The 17,561-nt window shown below is 39.3% G+C and overlaps 1 protein-coding gene across 4 annotated transcripts in view; it reads right to left on the bottom strand.

Annotated features, from left to right (window-relative positions):
• LOC111864968 (protein bric-a-brac 1) overlaps nt 1-17,561 on the bottom strand; it is a 346,096-nt gene that overhangs the window by 22,426 nt on the left and 306,109 nt on the right. For 3 of the 4 annotated variants that reach the window (XM_033752038.1, XM_023852662.2, XM_023852817.2), the window contains 2 exons: nt 16,922-16,979; nt 3,309-3,575 (listed from right to left, as the gene is read on the bottom strand). In XM_033752038.1, the coding sequence (XP_033607929.1) occupies nt 3,309-3,575; nt 16,922-16,979 (325 nt within the window). The remainder of the gene's footprint in view (nt 1-3,308; nt 3,576-16,921; nt 16,980-17,561) is intronic. The other variant, XM_023852742.2, reaches the window with a different exon arrangement.

Here is a 17,561-nt window from a genome sequence, read left to right as displayed (position 1 = left end):
GACTGATCATAAATGAAAAAATGTGCTATTGTTAAGCTTGCCTCAAGTGTGGCTACAATTGTAGCTGAACAAACAGATAGGGCCATGTTTAAGATAAGTAAGTTGACCTTCATATCGCCATACGACTCCATATTAATGTTTTATAATGTATTAAGTAGCTCACCTGACAATGTAGAAAATCTATTTGAAAAAAACAATTATGCTGAAATAAGAGAATCGAGGTTGCAGTCTTAGGTGGGACATTCTGTATACAATTTTACAATTCTTAAAAAACACAAAGAAATAAAAATGAAAATAATATCTACTCAGTAATTGGCAGCGCCATAGCTCAAGTGGTAGGTCGCTGGCTTCCCACCGCGGCGGCCCGGGTTCGATCCCGGGTCTGGTCAAGTGGGATTTGTGATTGACAACGTGGTGCTGGGGCAGATTTTCTCTGAGTACTTTGGTTTCCCCTGCCAATCTTCATTCCACCAATTCCTCCACAATCACCCTTACCTGTCATCTGGGGCTGGTACAATAGGCCAGAAGTGGCCACAGTACAAGGCACTTAGTCCAACCCCACTAGCAATAAAAAAAAACCCAGTAATTACTAGTATCAACTGTACTAAATTTTTGGGAGTAAACACTGACAGTGCTTTGTCATGGAAGGACCATATCACTAAATTATCATTAAGATTAAATAAGGCCTTTTATGGAATAAGGGCTATAAAGCCGTTTAGGTCATGGGGCTCAATGAAGATGATCTATTACTCCTATGTACACTCTATTTTGTTTTATGGTATTATTTTCTGCGGTAACTCTCATCTCAGTGAGAGCATCTTTAAAATTCAAAACAGAATTATAAGAGTCATTACCAGTTCGGGTAGATATGATCCGTGCCGGGAACCTTTAAAAAACTGCAAATATTGCCACTTCAGCCTCAGTATATTTTCTCACTTCTTGTTTCTGTCATTAAGAATAAAAGTTACTTTATATCTAATTTTGATATTCGTGATATCAATACACATTACAACTATAATTTACATTTTCCATGCACAAATTTAACATTAGTACAGAAGGGAGTACCTTTTTCTGGAAGTAAGATTTATAACCACTTACCATTACATATTAAAACGCAGTCTAAAGATATTAAGCATTTCAAATCCTTATTAAGAACTTATCTTACAGGACATGAATTCTATAGTATTGATGAATATTATCATACAACTTCTCAATGAAACTTTCTATTTTGAATACTCTGATTAACTGCGGGAGGACTTTTATTATATATGCTAGTAAACTTCTGTTATTGTTACATTTCTTATTTTGTAAAGACACATGTGCATTTATATTCAAGAACTGTTGTGCTGTTTTGTTTTTTATTTCAGGATCTGTTAAGACTGTATGACATTATTGCTTTTATATTTTATTTTAATATGATAGGTTCTATTTTGGGTGTGAAACTTGGTCTCTGACATTAAGGGAGGAGCATAGACTGAGGGTGTTTGAGAACAGGGTGTTGAGGAGAATATTTGGACCAAAGAGAGATGAAATCACAGGGGGCTGGAGAAAACTGCAAATTGAGGAGCTTCATAACTTGTGCTCTTCTCCAAGTATAATTAGAATGATCAAGTCAAGGAGGATGAGGTGGGCAGGTCATGTAGCACGAATGGGGGAGATAAGGAATGCGTATAGGATATTGGTGGGAAAGCCAGAAGGAAAGAGACCACAGGGAAGACCACGGTGTAGGTGGGTGGACAATATTAGAATGGATCTTAGAGAGATAGGATGGGATGGTATGGATTGGATAAATCTGTCTCAGGATAGGGACCAGTGGAGGGCTCTTGTGAACATGGTGATGAACCTTCGGGTTCCATAAAATGCTGGGAAATTCTTGAGTAGCTGCAGAATTTGGGGGCTCCTCAAGAAGGGCTCAGCTCCATGAGTAAGTAAGTACGATGATAGGTTCTATATCCAGTAGGTTATAAGTTGACCTTGTATGAATTAACAGAATGCTAATAAATATGAATGAATGAATGAGACACAACACATAAATTAAGCACATCAGAATAGCACTATTCGTATTATGAGAGGGGGTGGGTTTCCCCATGCACTTAGACCAGTTATTGGTCCATTGTGTGCCCCCCTTTAATTTCTACTGTCGCCATACCCTACCGGTAACGGTAGAGCCAATGAGGTCAGCCCTCGGTACCTTGATGCTTCCCCCATCCACCAGAGGCACTGGAGACTACTTGGGCGGGAAAGGGCCTGTAATTTAGCTCAGAGGTCTCCTAGAGACATGAGGTTCTTTTATGTGCCGTAAATCTATGACACGGGACACATGGCTTAAAGTCCCTCCCAGAGGACTTGTTCCCTGAATTTTTCCACCCTTAAAAATTCCACGAACCCGCTTACCTTGAATCATGGGAACGTTACCCCTAGACTACGGAGGCCGCAAGAATAACGCTAAATATAATACTTATTATCCAAGCACCAACATAATGGATTCATTGGACAGAAGTCATTCTCTGTATGTAAAGTGGTGACATCTGAAGAAGGGAGTTGAAACACAAAGATTGTCATTGAGCCAATGATACTGTAGGTCCTAATGCTGTACATTGGGACCAAAGAAAGTTATGGCACAATCTATATTTAGGCAACCAATTTATCAGTCACAATGAAGATAAATGTAGTTAAGAGGGCATACTGATGGTAGGGAGACACCAATGGTAAAGGTAAAGCTGTCCCCTGTGCAATTAATCAAGCACCATTCTATTAAGACATATGGAGAGTGGAGATATAGCCCCACACATTCTTAACCTTGGCATCATATGGAGGAGAATGGTCAGTTCCACCTCCTGGCCCAGGAAACAGTGCCTGCCACCCACTGGATAGGAAACTGGGTGGGACCCAGAGCTGATATGGGCACTGGGGTGAAGAGAGAGATGTCTTTCCCCTGATAAGGCTTGAACTCAATTACCTAGCCATCCATCCTGTAGCCCATCATTATATTAAATGAGCTATCCTGGCTTCTAGAAGGTATTCATGAACAAAAATAATTTCTTTACTGAAATTCATTCTGCATTAGGCTGCTGATACTGCTTTTTACAAAGTTTCTCTTGTATCCTGCATGTCATCAGAAGAATACCCCTTCTATGTAATGCCAGAGAGGGAATGAAACCTGTAACTGCTCCTCCCCTAAATATTTGGTGCTCACTGGTATGAAGGGGGCAAGTAAAGATGAACCACAATGCTGACTTTAATGAATCATGTGCCTGTAGGCTCTAGGGCTATGATATAACATATGGAATTATGATAAGTAACATTACCTGCACCACCATCAGCTGAAGGTCCCAACATGTTATGCACACGATTGGCATACAACACAAAAGTGGGATATGGGATGTCATACTTTCGAGCCGCCTGGGACAAAGATAATCCCTCTTTCAGCACAGAGAAGATTGCTTCAGCCATAGTCTCAGGTCGCCAAGACTTAAGTGGTCCACGTTCACGGAACCGTAGATTGTGCACCAAGCTCTGGTTTGTGTTCCAACATTTCTGCCACATTGACTGAAGCTGGTACTGGTAGCTGTCTGCTGGAAGGTGGGAATCAGAACAACAGAGGACAACAGTCAGTGGATGGAAATATATATGCTGTATACATAATCACCACATTCAGAAACAATGAACTGTACTGTGGAATTCAAAAGTTCATCGCTGCTTCAACAAAAATTATATCTTGAGACAGATAAAATACAAAAACAATAAAAAAACTTACAAATTTTTATGTAAGAGAGTAGATTCGCTGTCCTGAAATCACAGAAGTCTGTTGTTATATAAACAATAATATCTGGCATTACATAATTTGTTTTTTATGTATGAGTTTGGGGGAGAGACAGATAAGCTATCTTCTTCCACTTTCCTTCCTGTATTCACTCTGCAGGCTCCTTAATTTGTGGGCATGTACGAAGTAACTGGATATTCTATCTGTACGTATATGTCAACAATCATATGATTATGTAAGATTTGTGGTTTTCACAGTGGTGTCTATGAAGAATACCGTCTTTTGGGATGTGGTGCCACATCCCAGAAGATGGCATTATTCAATCATATTATAACATTAAAAACCTGAAGTCTACAGGAACATGTACCCTGGAGAATCATATTCAGAATTTAGAATTTGAGAAAGACAAAAATCCTATGTTTGAAATGTAAATTGAATGTTTAAAATGCATTTGGCTCTATTAAACTAACGGATTTCTTAATTCCATTTAAAACACTTGTATTTCCTTATGAATCTCTCTATTACAGAATACAGGAACTGCATAGCATATATATATTTATATATCATGTTAAAAGTAAAAAGCACTGTGTACAACTGAATTATGGATATTATATGCTAGTACAAAAGTGAAAAATTGTAATAAGAGTAATAAAAGAACATATAGGACAGTACATTATAAGATCACAAACAGGCATAAATGAGATCATATTGCACATTACGTAACAGAAGCAATGGCTTGGAAAGGCTGTAACTTGAGTATGGAGAAAGATCACCTATAAAAAGAATAAAATTCTATTCCAATTGGAAGAAAATAAGAGGAACACAAGGAGCATGGAATAAGATGACAAAGACATTAAACCCACTGTATCAGATGAAGCAGTAGTAATTACTGGAAAACCTTCTACATATGAAGGTGTGTTTACATAAAATCTCATGTAATTTAGCTACCCCTCACTTCCCCATATCATACTGTGGAAAGAAAACAGACTCCATGTTAAATTAAAAATTTTAATTACTAATACTTGTAATAAAACAGAGCATATATCCTTAGTTACATGACAGTCATCAGTGAGCTCTTAACAGCGTCATAAACTCTTCTCAGTGCAAACAAACTGAAATTCATACAAATGTTTTATTACACCTCCCAAAATTTAATACTGTAACCACTTTCCCCACCCACTCATTATATAACAGTTATTTGGAATGGGGTGAATGCTGAGGTTCATTTCATAATGCTGCACCTTACACTAAGCCTTAACATTAATGTGGTTTATTTGAAATTATACTAATTTCATAACTGCATTACAAAAATCAAACTAAGCACAATGACTTCAGAATGGAATGAAAGTCATATTATAACAGAGATTAAACTAAAACTGAATGTAAAATATTGCTAGGTGTCAAATCATATGAATAACAAACTACTAGATCAACATCATATGCAAAGAAAAATGTGTTAAGTCCCTAGACAGTAATGTATAACTTAGATATAAGAGAGAAGGATTCATGAATGATTACTGAATTTCAGGGGCAGAAAAAAATTCTTGAAAATATGAGGGAAATCTTGCGCTACCATATGAACATGAGCTCCAGACACCATGGATCATTCAGAGAGACATATTGATCAAAATGTTTGCTCCACTCCATTCCTAACTGAAATGAGAATTGTTCAGTTTATATAAAAGTGCAGCTCAACACTTCTGCTATGTGCTGGCATTTAATATCCACACCCATAAAAGCAACAATACAGTATGTGACAAAATGAAGCAGTGAAACATGACAGCACAGGATACTTCCTGTAAAACTGTAAGTTACATGAATAGATTTTCCCTTGCTCTGTCAAGACATCCACTGGCAGAGGGACAGAAAACCCAGACATAAGATGTGTAAGATCAAATATACACTCAAACCTTGGAATTTCAAAGGAATTTTACTTTTCAGGCTCTTTCATTGCTTGTTTTTAATATGTATGAAAGAATATAATAATGCATTCTGTAATGTAAACATTACTGTCAACTCTCAGTGCTTGTCACTGTCAATAGTGTCTTGCTGCTTTTCAGTAAAATTAAAACTATGGCCCTACCTTATGCAGTAAGTAACAAGATTATTTTATGTAAATTTTCATCAGCTTTCATCTCTATAAAATAACAGATGTTCTGAACAAGACAATGTAATGGTTTTCTTTCCCTCTAGTCATAATAAAGTATTGCAAAATGCAGCAAATTAATCAAAGAAACTACTACAATTGTTCTTAGTCCATTCCTTCAATAAACTGTTTGCATTTCTGTGTCTGTTCAAAACTCCCCTACTGCATACAAAAGGGTTGAGTTACACTACTTTGAGACATCACTAGTAGCACAGCAAGTCCAATCCTCACAGTTTTTCATATTACTTCACTTTTAAGGGGATGAATTATCTATTAAAAAAGGGAAAAGTACTTCATTTATGGAAGACATTAAAATTTCAATTATGTTAATGAATCTATACATTATTTACACACTGAGCAAGTGGAAGTATTTGGGCTGCAGTTAATTGTGAGGCACAACAGATTCTCCATGCATTCCAACTTGCTATTTCCAAACAAATATGAGTCATACTAAAACAGTTTTCTTAAAAAGAAACACTCTCTGATACCTTAACTACAAATGTGATGTCATTAAATTTACAACACTTGAGAGATGTTCCATTGTGAGACATCCACTATCTCCTTCAATGTCATACATCAATATCTGAGTATCACAGTCTCCTAAACAGTAGGATATGATCTTTTTCTTCATAAAGAGTATCATATGAGACTGTGCACTGTGCATGCTATCTAAACACATATTAGTTATGAAAGAAGTAAACGTAACATTAGCTTTGTAAAGAAAATTATACACATAAACAGGCAAAAGCTTTATAATGCAGTTAAAAATAATAATATTACATAAATTCTGTGGTATACCCACAGAAGAACTCAAAGCAGATTCTAACACAAACATTCATGCAATCAATTCTTTTCTTCCTGAGAATGGAGGAGCCTTATCTTAAAACATATGCAAGTGAGGACACAAAAATGAGTTTCAAGCAGTAGTAACACTCAGCTAGCTTTCTGAAAGGACTTCCTTACTTGAGATCCAGAGACCAAGATGTCAGTTATGGTGCTAAATATACTGCATCATATATTAATACAAACCTAATTATAAGGATAAGTCAGTGCTATTTTAGTTTCATAACATTTGTGGGGAGGGTCCAATTATCGGATCTTTCAACATGACATGAAGTCACTAACGTCCAAGTCAGGAAGTTTCAGTGATCATTAATTGGCTGATTATCATTAGTGGTTACAATATGCAAGCAACCTCCAGGGTTACAATTTCAAAACTAATTTTATCAAATAATAAAACAGTTTATAGTTCTTAAGATAAAAGACAGTCAGATTCTTCAGCCATTAGTTCACTTTCCGGCATACAATAACAACTGATGACTGTTCCACAACACAGAGCAATCTCACACACTTATGAGACAGCACAGATTCAGTAGCTGAAATCAGGGTGATACAATGATTCTGAGTCAGTTAAGCCATTTCCATGTAATGGCACAAGAATATTCAAGTGTTACCTGAAATGGAAGAAACAAAGAACTTATGAAAATATGACAACTAATATGCTTATGGAAAGTTCAATCTAAAGTTATATTAAATTTAAACATATGACTATCAATTTAGAGACTTATTACTGCCTATAGGGGCATATCAGATTAGTGAGCTATAATACTGAATGTTGATCTCACTCTTGCATGCTAACTTTACACTCAGCATGTTTTGCTCTGTATATTTCTGAAGTAGTGATGATCTGTCAACTGGATCTCAAGTACAGGTAATGAACAGGAGAGGGTGCAATACCCAGGCTAGCTGTGAGCACGTTAAGGTTCAACACTGCACACTGAAACAAGGAACACTTCTCAGACTAAATCTCATTGCAGTCCAAAATATTGGTAGGCAACAAACAGCTACCCCTTCCCCTAAACCAGACATTACCAAATGAATAATTTACATTGTATCAGTTATATTTTTGGTGGGAAACATAGCCGAAGTTTATCAGGAAATTTGAGAAGGGGAACTTCTTTTATTAACATTCTTCTGCAGTATAACAGATAAGACCGTGTATGTCTAGTCTGTGTATTTTAATTTAGTGATAAACATCTACAGCACAAAAAGAGAAAAAAAATCTGCAAAATAACTTTCCACAACATTCTTGTTGTTCAGAGTAACTTATACCTGTTTATAAAAAATATAAAAGTAAACAAGTAACCAATATAACTATTTTGGAATGTATAGTGTCATTTATAGAGGAAAACAGCCTTTGGAAAAGAAATTCAGAAAAGCTGAATTACTGCAGAATTCCTTGCTTCAGCAAACAGCCAGACAGCGCAGTGACACGGTCAGATTGTGCTGCCAAACTATCCCTATAACTCATCGCTGCGATCGAAGTAAAGGGACACAATGCTATGCTTCTTGCAGAAGGCCCACCACCACCGGAACCCAGCAAGTCCCGTGAATTGGAACTCTGGGTCACGGGCACGTCTCAGTTTTTCTACAAAGGCCAGAATTGATGCCAGGGACTTTTTGGTTCTGCGGTTGTATGGCTGAATGGAGATTTCACAACAGAACTCCAGGACTGCATTCTCCTCATAAGCTGTGAGACCTGCTTCCTCCAAGACCACCATACGTTTAGATTTGCCAAGAATATTATCATAGAGAGTGCCCTTAGGAATGCCATAACGTGTCGACGCCTGGGTGAATCGCATCTTCTGTGTTACTACAGCATGTATAGCTTCCTTCAGCTGAGCCTGCGTCCAGGTGGGAGCTTTCAGTTTCAGGAGTGCGGGACAATCTAAGAAATACAAAACAAAACAAACACTAATTCTACTTTCTAATAAAAACTTAAAAAGCAGCTTCACTACAAAAATAAAACCAGGGCAAACCAAGAGGGAAGTTAGAAAATTAATAAGTTATCATCAATGGATTAAAAAACGTTCGTTCCACCATGGTCGCGATTTGTCACTATAAGAAACTGTCAAACCGCTCCAATTTTACAGAGGAGGCGGTGTGAGATAGCTCGGGATCGCTGGGAGTGCCTTCTTGGGGCGAGCAGCCGTAGCGATAATTGCATGAGGCGCGGCTACTGACGACTCCCAATGCTCTTGTGCGTCTCCACAGCGTCATCACAGGGATGTTGCACTTCTCAGCGGCCGGCTTTATTGGCGTCCCCTGCTTTACCAGTTCTATGGCCGCTAAGAGATCATCTTGTGTCCACTTAGAGTTAGCACTTTTGGACATCTGCAAGGCTTTCCATGCATGAGGCTGCAAGAAGGGAACGGCTTGCGTCTGCTGAGCTTGATCCAGAGAAGAGGTGCAGGAGAGAGAAGAAGAATAACTAGAGCTCATAGGAGGCGCCAGATTGGGCTCTGAAATAAGAACCCATCAATGACAGTCAGCATAGTACAGCCACCTACTTGCTCTATCCCATTAATATTTTCAAATGGAAATTCTACTCTATGTTAACTACGACTTGGCTTGCAAAGCATGTCTTGACTTTTAATGACAAAGCTTTTTATTCTGTTGCCACTTTTGTCCCCTATTTTAAATTACAACACTGAAATTAAAAACGATATATTTCTAAAATCAAATTTGAAGATACATACATTACTGCAGTGTTAATTTTTCTGTCTGAACACATACACACATGCAAGTGAATACGCTGCAGCAGCCAGAACATTCTCAAGCCTCTGGTAGGTTGGTAGAGTGCATGCATTACTTCAAGCCAAGCGCCAGCCTGCCCTCAATGCATCCTCCAGTGGAGATACAAGACAGCTTTCATCAATAACAGTATCTCGAAGAAGTGATGTTGGCATCAAGATCACTTTACTGCTTCTTCAAATGTCTTCCTCCAACTGGGGCAACAGTTCACTATATAGGCATCACAATTTGTCATCTGCCCTTCACAATTCAGTGACCATCACTTGAAACCACATATGATTCTCCTGAAGCACGTAGAGCAGTAATGTATTTTACAAACAACAGCTGCATCACCTGCTGTGGAATACATCTCTCCTTCATATTTCACTTCACCTATACCTTGACCTTCACTGACCATTCAACTGTTTTATATGTTTCATAATTACACGACATAGCAGTTGCAACAGGTCTTACGACAAGACATCAATGAACTAGTGAAGAAACCATTGCAATGTATTAAAATATTCATCAGTTAAGCAAAATATGTATTTCTCTACTCTTTCTGCATTTTCCTCAACAGTCTCCTGTGAAAAATTTGTTCAGTGTTGCATAAATTTCGTATGTTTCATTTTAATGGAAGTAGCATATGAAAGAAATGATGTAAAGCTTGTTTCTGTTTCCCTGTACAGTTGGAACATAGAAACGGAAGATCCAACATGTCTAACAATTACAGGGCTAGAGTAGCTCTCTGGAGTACAACAAAGCAAAAGCATATTAAGGAGGACAATACTGACAATTTGGAATACAATTTCACACAGTCCTGTCAGAGCGTGAACCAATAACAACAACACATGGAAACATGCAGAAGTATAAAGATATGAAGGTTTGGAAATCATTCTGATGATGAAATACGGATTTTCAATGGAAAGAATTAATGTTATATGTACATTTAAAAAAAAAATTCCAACCATGAATACTCAGGAGATGCAATCTGAACCTCTAACATCCAGACCTTCAAGCATTTCTATAAAATCATAATAGCAATGACTTCTGTTAAGCTAAGAAATAATCAGAATTTTAAGAGCTAACTTTTGTATATGCTACATACACACCAACGACTGTACCCATTATTTCTACGCAAGAGATTCTGGGTATTTTTTTAAGAAGCTTCAACATTGGGATGCAATAAATTACTGAAAAACAACCTCCATTACATAGTTCCACATGCTAATTCTTTTACTGTTATTTTAAAAATTTCCACTTGTTACCAGAATGTAATATCTTTCTGCTAACTGTTCCAAACGATCATCAGTATGAAAAATATTATTTGAGTCAGAAAATAAGTCAAATAATTTCTGAACAAATTAAATTTCTGCTGGCCTCCTAATAACGTGTTATACCAGTGACGAAGAATGCTGCCAGTCTAACCATAACGCAAATATTGAAACACAAACTATCCGCAAAACTAATCAAACTGTCAGATTCTAGAACAGTAGTACTCAAGAAAAATTTTCCATGTCCACTTTCATGAACATAAAGTTTCTCATAGCCACATTCAACTTCCAGTGCCAACCAAACCGATTACAGGTGCATAAACATGTACATATTTAGGGTGCACAGGAAAGAGATGTTATAATTGAAACAACTTCAGAACACCTTACACAAGGGCATTTTTAACTCTTGTATTATTCGCATAAACAGCTGGTGGGTGCATCTGAAAATTACTGTTCTGGCCTACACAAGCAAAGAGCTGGCTTTTCAAAAGCATGAAGCATGAAATAATTTGTCTGTCGTGAAGTCCTGGTTTTTCTTACTAACTTCAGACAAGAGTGTTATGTCCCTGAAGATAATACCTGAAAGGGCTGTCCCACAAACCTCAAAGGATTCCTCATCAATGTGAAAATTGAAAGGAAATTGATCTAAGATTTGATGAAAACCAGCTTTTACAATCTGTGTGATAAACGCACAAATGCCTCTCTTCATAATTTGATTTTAATATTCAACATTATGCTCTAATTTTTGCTTTGGTCACCGAAGTGGGGTTTCCAAGAAGTTCCTCACCCAGAAATAAATTTCTTTTTTATTTAATCATCCAGCATACTGTGATATACTTAATTCAGCTAGTGTAAAAATACAAGCATTTCATCATGAAACCCCTTCCAGTCCCAATTTGCCTCATCTCTCAGCAATAATTGTTTCCTTTAACGCTCTTCGCAAACATTTAATTGATGCATCCTTCTCATAAAATGCCATACCTCACAATGGAAATTATTATTATTATTATTATTACAGCAAAACTTGGTTATTGCAACATCGGTTTCTGCGACACCTTGTCTATTGCGTCAAATATTCAATGGTACGAACTAATTCCTCATAAAGCAACTGTTTTTATACCTTGCTTAGTACGACATGCACAAATGCATCAACCTCGTATGTAACGTCATTTTCATTCCTGAATTTCTCTGATATAGTGGGGAAGTTCAATGTGTCTGCCCACCCTCACTTTCTCTACTTGCTGACGTGACTGTCCTGGAAGAATATGACCGCGGGCTGCAAGAGGAGCGTGGGTTTTATGCGAAAACAAGGGTGTGGGGTGGGACTGCGTGAATAGTGCAAGAGGACGCGGCAGGTTGTTAACTGCATTCCTTTCCTAGAATCTCGTCTAACAGGACCTCACATTGTCTACTTACCCTATAGTGTTCCTGCCTAAACCCAGAGAAGTGCAGTAGCGAAAACATGGCAATGAAAAGGAAAGTTTTAAGCACTGAAGAGAAAGTTAAAGTGATTCGTGAAATATTGTGTGTGTTGTCAGTGAAAAGCGCTGTAATATGTCTTTGATATTATACATTTGGGCAATTCCACGTTAATGTTATGTTAGTCTGTACTTAACTACGTATTTCACTAAAAAATGCAACATTTTAACTCGGTTTTTGGAAGATTTTTATGTGACTAACACAAGGCTACTGTGGAAGTGCCCATTTCGGTTACAACGACATTCGTTTATAACGACACTATTTTTAGGTCCCTTTGATGACGTTATAACCAAGTTCTACTGTATTATTATTATCACAATTATTTTCCTATTTTAAAATTCACCCTAACAGGGCTTATTTTCTGTGGAGAGCTCATGCCATAACTGTCTTGGCACCTTTGCTACATACAGTATTTGTTGCACTGCGTTTTCACTCAGACTCATGGAGTTGAGCCCTTCTTGAGAAGCCGCCAATTGTGCAGCTACTCAAGAACTTTCCTGCATTTTATGGAACCCGAAGGTTCATTACTGTGTTCACAAGAGCTCTCCACTGGTCCCTATCTTGAGCCAGACCAATCTAATCCATACCATCCCATTTTATCTCTCTAGGATCCATTTTAATATTGTCCACCCACCTACACCTTGGACTTCCAGTGGTCTCCTTCCTTCTGGCTTTCCCACAAATATCCTATACACATTCTTCTATTCCCCCATTCGTGCTACATGCCCTGCCTACCTCATCCTCCTTCACTTGATCATTCTGATGATACTTGGAGAAGAGTACAAATTATGAAGCTCCTCATTATGCAGTTTTCTCCAACCTCCTGTCGCTTCATCTCTTTTCGGTCCAAATATGGTCTGGGTTTTATCAGCATAATATAGTTACACATTTCAAACACGTGTTGTTAATCTGCATTTGCATGGGACATGTCATAATTTACACAGCTCACTGAATACCGTTAAAATGGTAAGATCAAGGCTGTAAGGATCGGCTGGACATGCTACTAGGATGGCAGGAACTTGAACAAGAGCGATCTCGGGGAACTGTGCCCGATCTGGACGCTGCGCAACTGCAGGCTGAACCTTCTGACATAATGCACTTCCGGGTTCTCTTAGCCTATTGCAGAATTTATTGCGACTGAGTCAATAAGCGGGTTTATGCTGTTTTTGTGCCCATGCACACTTGGACGTCTGACCCACTGTACACCAAAAAGTAGCTGAATACAGCAAGTTATAACTATTTTGCTTAAGTATAAACACACTTCCATTAAATTTAAAACTTAACAATATGAACTGGAATTTTACTACATAAAGCACAAAGCCGATAACAGTGGCCGCGCGGTCTCAGGCATGAATTATCGTCGCCCGCTCGAACAATGGGGTCGTGGGTTCTAATCCCACACAGAGGCATGTATGTTTCCGTCTGTTATGCCCTGTGTAGTAGCGGCCTTATCCCTCGCCAAGGGTGTCCTACCGACTTTCTATATGATTGAGAAACTGTGAAACATAGGCCAAGGTCCATCATGAACTATATCACACACAATTATTGTTATTATTATTACTAATGCATTTTAAAATAAAATTGTGTCTTCATAATAACTGCCGTAGCGCTTCTGGTCATCTTTATACACGTGCATTTATGCTCATAAACATACGTACACTCGTTTCAATCGCAAAGTGCGAAATATGCCACAATACTTCTTTTGGTACGACGCCTATAAAAAGTAATCGCTCATTCCTTACCTCTTCCAAGCGCCCTGTATGAAATGAATGATGCTACTCGACATCCTGAAAACGTAAATATTCGCGAGTTAGCATACAAGTAGGCTTTGAATAGTTTTACCTTCTGGGATACAACGCCGCGTAGACCATTGAGAATCAACGAGTGTTACGGACGAACATGTCGCCTCAAACTTCTGGATCGGGGGGGGGGGGACCCAAGCAAGAAACCATTATGAAGCAGGCAAAAAGCCCTATTTCTTACTTGGCTTATTCTTCTACCTTGAGAATGGGCGCAATATGTTCCTACGAAACGTCCATTCACTTCTAAACGGACTACACAATGTTTATCCCAGAAGAAAGAAAGTTTCATAGCCACGGGTAGGAGAACCTCGAATTCTACGTAAGTACGTTCTGTTCTTCCATGTTACCAGGTCCTGTGACCCATCTCGCACTGCACACCACGTGGCAACGGTACCGCGCTATGAGAACCTCGAATTCTACGTAAGTACGTTCTGTTCTTCTACGTTACCAGGTCCTGTGACACATCTCGCACTGCACACCACGTGGCAACGGTACCGCGCTATGAGAACCTCGAATTCTATGTAAGTACGTTCTGTTCTTCTACGTTACCAGGCCCTGTGACCCATCTCGCACTGCACACCACGTGGCAACGGTACAGCGCCATGAGAACCTCGAATTCTACGTTCCGTTCTTCCATGTTACCAGGTCCTGTGACCCATCTCGCACTGCACATCACGCGACAATGGTACCGCGTTATCTGCCATGGAAAGCTGCGCTTCTGGACTCGAAGCCACGCTACTATAAGTTTACTTTTATGCTATTAAATTATTACTTCAACTGTATGTTGCACAGCTCTGTATGGTAGGATGTTTCTCAATGGCAAAATGGAAAGATGTGAATGAAGCGGTCACGGCCTATTTCATGGTATATCCGCAGCTGCCTGGAAGGACTGAGGAAATGCACGACAAACACAGGATATCCGGTCACAGCATCGAGATCTGAACCAGAAATCTTCCAACAGAGCAAACTCCTGAACAGCGGGGGCCGGTGGTTAGTCTGACAATACAACTACCGGTGTCCTGAGATGAAAGGAAGTAATAGTCACTCACTCACTCACTCACTCATGGAGCTGAGCCCTTCTGGAGGAGCCGTCAATTCTTCAGCTACTCAAAAATTTCCCAGCATTTTATGGAACCCGAAGGTTCATTACCGTGTTCACAAGAGCCCTTCACCGGTCCATATCCTGTGCCAGATCACTCAAATCCATAGCATCCTATCCTGTCTCTCTGAGATCCATTTTAATTTTCTCCACCCACCTACTCCTTGGTCTTCCCAGTGGTCTCTTTCCTCCTGGCTTTCCCACCAATATCCTATATGCATTCCTCTTCTCCCCATTCGTGCTACATGCCATGCCCACCTCATCCTCCTTGACCTGATCATTCTGATTATACTTTGAGAAGAGTACAAGTTATGAAAGGAAGTAACAGGAGGTGAGGATAAAACTGGCCGGCCGCCATGCGCAAACACGGATCCTGCCACAGGCAGCCCATTCAATTTATGTTCATATTTTCCAAAGTAAAATGTTTTCTGATTGATAATAAAAGCTTACTTGCTTACGCCCCCAGCAGTGTCACTAGCATCGTCACTGGTATACACTAACAAAGAGGCGAGCAGCTGTGACGTATCAGGGCAGCTTCTCGCTCTAAACAGCAGCATCCAAACAGAATTTCAACTCGTGCTTACAAATACATCAATGTTTCAGTGTTCTTCCTTTACTGTTAATGAAAATGCTAACTGTAAACTGGAACATGTAAAATATCTTAAATCCCCTTTTCTTATGTGGAGGCAGGGGCTCCTGCCCACAGTTTAACTACATGTACCCTGAATGCCCTCCTCTTCCCTATAATGTAAATATGCTTCCGATAATGACAACTGGAACTAATTTACATCCTCTGTTTTATTGTGGTGTTGTATTGCTCGCTTTGTTCAGAGCAGCGACGTGAATCCACTAGCACCTTCCGATAGCATCTGTGAACAAGTACCATATTTAATCCAAGCAAAACAATACAACACACTTGGATGCAGAACGCACATACGTTCTTTGGAGTGAAATTAGTCCAATATGTTTATGCTTCAATTTAAATACATTTTGTGGTGTGGTTACTTTCACAGACTTTCGTAGACAGATTCCGAACTGTGCAATTCACCGCTCAGAAACATATTTTTAGAGGGATAACACTACCCTCAGAAGATGTGAACAGTAAGTGGGGTGTCGACGAGAGCTAAATTTCTGTGACAGTTCCGAGGGTCGGCGTTAATAATGCCACTGGCAATAGAGTCGCAGCAAAGAAAAACGTGACGCTGGCTACAGAAGTACGATTAAAATTACTCACAAAGGTTGAACGAAACGATGGGAGTTTCGTAACAGCTCAAAAGAGTGCATTAAGCTCATATCCTCAGCTAATGTGCATAACAAGGGCCAGCGAAGCAAATCATAAATGAAAGAGCATGTCTAACGAGTTTCTTTTATATCACGTCTCTACTGCATTGCAATGCAATGGAGGGAACATTCGTCAGATAGAGAATAATCGATTATATCGACTTATAATCAGACATATTTTGATAGACGTATGTAAACACACACACACACTAAAAATACACGGTATTTTTTAATTTTTAGTTGACTAATCACTGCACTCTGATTTGAAAGAAACTATGCAGTTAGTAATAATGCGTTATCTACATGTGTTTCGGACCATCGTGTTAATTTCAGATGCAATGGGATTTCAATCATTACGCTACCTCGAAATGCTATTCTTTCACAACAGTACTGAAATACAACTTCTCGGACACAGTGTGTTATTAGTAACAAAGTGTGAAGTAGTCTAGGAATGCAAGCCACATGGAATTTGCTGACAATCAAGGATAAAGTTTGGTTACTTACCGGCAAGAGAGGACGTGGAGGCACCGAGCCAGGCATGCGATGATTCCAGCAGTTTGGCCTGCAACAACAGAAAGCTGAATGAAGTGCGCATGCGCAGTGTAAATTCAAGTTTACTTCGTTTATGACCCCCCTCCCCTCCCCAAAGGAAAGGAAAATATTTCTAGATTTGAGTTTCACAGCGGCACTATAGTCCAATAAATTACATCGATATTTCGGAGGAACGTATTACTTCCATCTTCAGGGTGGAACAAGGAACAAGCAAGCTGCAGGCAGATCACCGCTTGATGCTTATTTGGCTTGCGTTTCCATCATGAAGGTGGAGGCAATATGTTCTTCCGAAATGTCGGTAAACCTCTACCGGACTACGTCCTGGTGCGACGTAACGATACGTTCACCGCTAGAAAAGCGTACGCACAGACACGTGACAGAAGCGCATTCTGATCTACAGACACCGAGAAATTCTTAGGACTCCTGTTGTCTGCATATGCAAGTTAGATCCCAAGCACAGCATCACAGTCATTCCTCGATGTACGCGGTAGAAAGAGAGGCCAATAGGGCTGTGAGACGTGGACGCTCCCACATTTTCTCTAGACAATCGGTTCGCAGATGACGGTAAGGTTGTCAGCCTTACGCGCCGGCC

Source organism: Cryptotermes secundus, unplaced genomic scaffold (assembly GCF_002891405.2).
Source record: "Cryptotermes secundus unplaced genomic scaffold, Csec_1.0 scaffold2380, whole genome shotgun sequence".
Lineage (NCBI taxonomy): Eukaryota > Metazoa > Arthropoda > Insecta > Blattodea > Kalotermitidae > Cryptotermes > Cryptotermes secundus.
The sequence above is the reverse complement of the archived record's forward strand: the minus strand, read 5'-3'. Positions and strand labels throughout refer to the sequence as shown.